At 38.3% G+C, this 6,561-nt stretch overlaps 1 protein-coding gene across 1 annotated transcript; it reads left to right on the forward strand.

The window, feature by feature from the left end:
* Positions 1-2,430: 2,430 nt before the first annotated feature.
* LOC139713708 (fibropellin-2-like) lies at positions 2,431-6,304 on the forward strand. The gene is made up of 4 exons (XM_071625413.1): positions 2,431-2,455; positions 3,857-4,054; positions 5,113-5,295; positions 6,219-6,304. The coding sequence occupies exons 1-4, from the start codon at positions 2,431-2,433 to the stop codon at positions 6,302-6,304; spliced, it is 492 nt and encodes a 163-aa protein (XP_071481514.1).
* The last annotated feature ends 257 nt before the right edge of the window (positions 6,305-6,561 follow it).

Consider the following 6,561-nt stretch of genomic DNA (forward strand, 5'->3'; position numbering starts at 1 on the left):
TGAGCCATTACAGATGCGAATGACTTTCTTTTGTAATAGATAAATAGAGTTGAGTTTAGTTTTCGCACTTGTGGCCCACACTAATATATGGTATAAGATAAGTAAATTCTAGAGCATAAAAAAGGTATTTTCAGGAAGAAATTTTTGGGGCTTGAAAAGAATACCTACATTTGTGGAGATACAAGTTGTAACATAGCGTATATGGTCATTCCAAGTTTTCGCATCAATAAAAATACCTAAATATTTAACAGAACTTTAAGGTTCAAGAGATACATTATCAATCATTATATTGCTTATTCCTAAAGTGAATAGAATTTGTTATATCAATATCAAATGATAAGTTATTACTTTGAAACCAATTCGATACATTACATGGTAACTCTACATTAAGTTCGGATAATGAAGTATCTATATCATCATGTGAGTATAAAAGATATTAGTATCATCGTCATAAAGTATAGATAATAACAGATGACGTATTTACGTCAAAATTTACGTTATTTCAAACGGTGCCTTCTTGAATGTTACCATAGCAGAAAAGTGTCAATATTTTTGTTTGTCCATTCCACATGCTATGACATTGAAATCATGCTCATTCATTACTCATATTATGCATAGGACCCTCTGTCGTGGCTTTTGATTTGTCTTTATATCTCCCATATATTCTTTCTGAGCTTTTTAATCCAAAGCAAAAATTCTACCTTGTATTGATTTCAGCTGATTCAATTTGTCGAGTAAAGCTTCATTTTGTTCAGATGACCTATATAGTGCAAGACCTCACTAAGAGAGTCGAGAGGGATGGGGATCGTACTTGCTGCTTTCGTGTGTATTTCAGTTTTCTCTGTTTAAACGCATAAATATCTAATATATTCTCTATATAAACGCAGCTATGCCCGAGGCTCAAATCCTGGTATATAACTGATCACTATTCTGAAGTTATTAAACCAGGAATAACATTTTGTTTCGAACTTCAATGACAGAAACACTGAAATTCATCATTTCTCTTTTTTTTTGTACACGATTAAAGGAAAATTGTGAGGGTATGACATGGTCAGCTCACCCATTTGCATATTCATATCCATTGTACAAGAACTGTTTGGCAGAAATTAGCAAAACTTGAACATTTCATAACTTCCTTATTTTTCATCAGATTTCAGTCAAATTTTTACCATTGAACTCGTAAGATTTTACTCTTTTAACTCTCGTTCTTTAATGAACACACAAATGCAAACCATATTACTTACATATCAATTGCAATGCTCACGTAATATTTCAGTCTAGCAAAATGATAATGATCTATGATGAATGGCGGGACCAACTAAGAAACAGTGCTTAATATTACAAGACATCGACTCTTTGAAAGGGGGAGTCCCCTAAAACTTGGTGCTTTTTCATTCTAATGAAACAAAATCACAACAAGTCATCATCCCGTCATTGCAGTTCTTCCTTAGAACCATGAATGAGTGTATAATGTTTATTTTTTCCTAAATGAATTTAAACTATATATCTACTTCAGCTAGTCATCAAAGTGTTACCATGGACACACTGTATCTGTGAGGGTCTGGGTGAGTCTTGGTTGACTTAATTTAGACTGCGAAATACAATTTGAAACGCTGGTGTATAGGTCTGCAGCCGGAACCGTGCATAATGATTATTTCGTATACATGTAAGAAATGAAGTAAGTTATGCTCACTTAATGTCTTCCTGCCAGCTTTCGCATGAAGAATGATGCTATCAGTGCACAAATTCTAAACATCCTGTCAATTTGAAGCGGATTGGACATCCATGGACTTGAGACCCGGATATACTCACAACGTCTCTCTTTCAGGTGTATGAAATATCTAATATATCAGTTGATGATGAGACAATTTCAAACAACAGGGCCCTCAGGAAAACAAGTTCATATTGTACATGTGACATTGCTAAAAGAGCTACAATTTTTAAATGAGACCATACTAATATATTCACCCTCCTCGTAAATCATCCACATCATTATCCTCTTAATTTCATTGTATAATTGTATTTTCCTATGGGGGGGGGGGGGAGTGAGGAGAGATTCCGTACAATCATTTAACTGCGTCAACCACAATAGAGTGGAAATCAGTTACAGTAATCTGTACACAATGAAGTACACTGTGCGTCTGAAAAAGGTGAACGTATTAGGCCTATTCGCATGACCGCGAACCATGGAGTGGGTATAGATGGACTGGCGATGATAGCTGTAACAAACAATGAATCAATGGTCTTTCTGAAGAGCTGGGACGTGTCGCGTTGTTTGCTTGCGAGATCATAGAATTTCAAAAGCGAATTGAAAGAAACCGACCTGGCATTCTACACATCACGGTCTGGAAAACATGAAATCGGAGATGTGTCGATTGGATTAAGGTAGAAGAATATGAATAACAGAAGTACAGTGGAGAAGGCGAAAAGATGCAAGAAAGCGAAACCCCGGAAGGTACTCTAGGGTAGCGGCATTGTTTGAATTCGTGTGTGTGGGCGTGTGTGCGTGTAGGTAAGTGGATATGTGTAAACCGTGGGTGCGCGCGTGCATACAGTTTGCAGACCTAATATCCGCCAGTTTTTACTTTTGCCGTACCTTCAGCTTTCACTTGGAACGTTCTCGAAGGTAAAGGGTAAAGGTTAATTGTAGATATTAAAAGGATATTCAATATTCAATGATGAATTATGTTTAGAGGGAGAAAGATTCACTTCATTCCTTGTTATGAAAAAAAAAATCAACTGCTGCCAACTTCTGCACCTAGATTTGTAATTCTCTATATACTTTTTTGTTTAATCCTTCCTTTTTCCTCGACCAACCACCATGCAGTGATCACCGTCTACGCGAGGATCAATGAATTACCGTGATAAACGTGCTTTAATAACGCACTTATGCAGGGACGGATGTAGGAATTCCGTTAAGGGAGGAGCCTTCTGAAAATGAAAGAAGAGTGCACGCCCCCCATTTATTTTTCTTGTTATTTCTTTTGTTTTAAAAAAAAATAAAGAGGGGGCGCGCTCCGCTGCGCCCCGCTCTGGATCCGCCACTGCTTACAACAATGTATGCTGCATGCTACAGAGCAGGACTTTCCACCTACAAACATGCCATACTGAATTGCATCACTGCAGTATAACCATAAATATGCTTTGCAAACTTTATTCCGAACTTCTCATCAGCATTAGATTACAGGAGAAAGTCTGAGTAGCGCGTTTTAGATGCTTGAATGGGCTACCCATCTGTGATGGCAATACGGGCGCAGTGCCAGTGGGGCAACACACCTCTCCTTTTCCCCCATTAGATTTTTTTCCTTCAAAGTAGACTTTGTCAAATCTTAATCAAAAACTGTTTGGCTTGTAAGTACTTTTTTGAGAAAAAAAGAGCAAAGGACAAACATTTTGTTTGTCCTATTAATCGCAGCATACCTACATATTGATTGTTCGTTGTCGTGGTATCGCATCATTGTTACTACCTTGTTCAAAAGGTACAATCTTTCCAAGATCGTGTCAGAGATGAGCAGGGTAAACTAAACCAGTGAAGTCGAATTCTATCAGGGGACCGGAAATATCGTTTCGACGTACAAACTTTTGATTTAGTATGGCACTTCTTTCTGGTTGTGCAATGTCGAATTAGGGGTGGAGGACGTTATTTATTTGTTTTGTCTCGGGTTTCGTCTTTGCGCTTCTTTTTTTTTTATGTGATCTGAGATGTTGTGTAAAATTATATAAAATTACGTAATATTGATTTATCTTGATTGTATTTTAGTCTGCTAAAAAATGTGTTTCAATCAATTAAGTCAAATTAGTGTATATCCCTTTCATCAATAGATTGTGATTTTTTTTCATTGACTTTCTTATGCAGAAGGCGATAAGTCCGACACGGCCGCTCGAGAGTACATGACCGAAGCGATTGACAAGCGTGAAACGCTGGATCAGTGTTACTCCGTCACCGACCACTGCAACGGCCGCGGAACATGTGCGATGAATACGCGCCATCCGTCACAGTACATTTGCATATGTGACCCCGGGAGCTCCAATGGCGTGGACGGAAACTGCTACGGTACGTCACGATATTGAAAAATATATACTTCTAGTCTTGGTCTTTTGCACTTTGAAAATTGGTGAAGACATGACATTATTATCAGTTTCAATACTGCATTGGGGCTTTGCTATATAGTATGAGAACTATTCCGAGCAAGCGCACAGGGTTGCAACCTATAGTGCCGTTGGGAGTTTTCCAAATCGCTGTTGATAACAATCGCGGTGGTGCGATGCAGATGTCAGGTGCTTTCAGAACCTGGCGTTATTGATTGATAAAAATTCACATTAGCTTTCTGCGAATATACAATGATACATTTACTGCAATAACAGCCACTTGCATCAAGAATAGAGGTCATTCTGGTATCCACGTTAAAAAAAAAAAAGATCAAAGCGGGTATAGACTATCTGTAACGTCTTCCCGACCATCGATTGACACAGTATACAACGTGTTGAAGATAATGTGATTAATACCTTACACCTGTGCATTACTGGATCTCTGTTGGCTGTTGACACTCGCTGTTGAATCCTTGTGTGCAGCGTACTAAAAGCCACAGAGAATTTCCCATCTCGGAACCAAAGGACTAAATCACCATTTTCAAATTCATAATGTTTTTCGATCTAAATCATTCTGTAATTATATGATTCCCCTCTTTATATTAATGCAGTTTGGAGTTCCTCAATCTATACTCGGCTTTACGAGGTCTAGTCACTAACGAGATGACGAGATTAAGCGGATGTGGTGATAATTGCATAACATTATTGCGAAGAAGGAAATAGAAGCTCTCATGATAAAAAAAAATAGATAACCTAATTCATTCTCATCAGGTGCCAAAGAATCATGGGAGTGAAGCCCTGAAATTCATATTCCTAGTTTCGGCATTTTCTCATGCAGTAAAAGCCCGCCGCACACTATACGACTTTGGATCTGCAAAAAACAAGCGTGTTTATTCTGAGGCTATTCGTGCAACCGAAAATCGTATAGTGCGCGGTGGGCTTTAGAATGTAATATAGTGATATTACTTCGGTTGTTTGTTTTTGTTCTATATATCCCTTCCCAACGTTTGACTATAATCATAGAGATGACCAAACGCGAGTTCGCAATGCTGGATCTGTCTCTCCGGGACTCCGAGATCGAGTGCGTCGAAGATACCAACGACTGTAACGGCGTGGGGACGTGCGTTCAGGACCGGTTCGGCTGGAGGTGCTCATGTGACGATTGGTCCGCCTATACGATCGGCCCTAACGGGAGCTGCGTGCCAAGTGAGTATGGAAACAAGAGCTTCTGAAAGCTTGAATTTAGAGTCATAAGCACCACTTCTACAACTCTCCCTAAACTTCTAAGGGATAGCAGATCATGGTGTCAAATTGTGTCCTCAAAATTTCGCTGCGAACTTCTCACTGGGTTACTCCAAGAAAATAAAAGAAAAATGCCACTTTACCTAATAATTTCTTTAAGTATTGCACCTTTTCCTGTTTAGTGTAAGAGAAATCTTTAATTTCCAATCAACCGCCACTTCAAAAAAAAAAAAAAAAAAAGACTGTTGCCGTTTGTTCACATGAGTAGTCTTGTTTCAGGGTTTTGTGTAGGATTATTTCATTCTATTATCTGCATTGTGTTTAGTAAGAGTGAGACTCCTCCCTCCAGAAATGAAAGAAACCAGCATCATTAAACAGCAAATGCACATGACCATGATGCTTGTAAAAATCATTCATAAGGACTGTCTCAAGAAATAACAAAGAAAACATGAAAGAAGAACTGGCCAGCAGGAGAACGATTTGTATTTTAATCACAACAATAAGATAGCCAAATTATTGTTAACGACAGCTAGAAATGATTATAAGTAATGATATGATTGTATGGATAATATTTAGTCATCTGATATGGCTACTTTTGACCATTAAGTATAACTTGTAGAGCCACGACGTTTGTAAGCCTGTAGTTATGATTATAAGTATTCTTAAATGTAGGTAGTATAGGATTGATAGTTTTATGAGACAGATGTTTAGGCCGGTGACTCAGATTTGAGTCGTCAAAACGCGTCTCCTGATTTCAATTGATGACATTCATTATAATGATGACAAAATTGTGCGTATGACCAGTTAGGTGATAGCAGTTAGCTACAATACCATACAAATCTTTTATTGTTGTTTTTTCTTTGCATCCGTCATTAATCTTGCTACAGGAAGCAAAAGGTCCAACATATCGAGGTCGACTTCTGAACTGCTGAAACGCATTTTGGCTTTAATGGAGGAAAATGAGGAGAACTAAGGGCTGCAAGGCGTCACTGGCACTGCAGATGACTGCCTCGACAATATACCCAGCTGATGCAATGTGCGTGTAGACAAGACGTCTCACCCATCGGTTATGACATTAAGAATAGCTAGTGGTGTATCGAGCAGTAGCACACATACCAGTAATAACACTAACACCGTTCAGAACACCAATTAACATCACACTAACAGTTACACTAACACTCAAAAACACTGCGACAATCACCGTTATCATCTAGAAACAAAAAGAAGAAG

This window comes from Diadema antillarum, unplaced genomic scaffold (assembly GCF_040938485.1).
Source record: "Diadema antillarum isolate AM-2024a unplaced genomic scaffold, OU_Dant_1.0 seq00002037_RagTag, whole genome shotgun sequence".
Lineage (NCBI taxonomy): Eukaryota > Metazoa > Echinodermata > Echinoidea > Diadematoida > Diadematidae > Diadema > Diadema antillarum.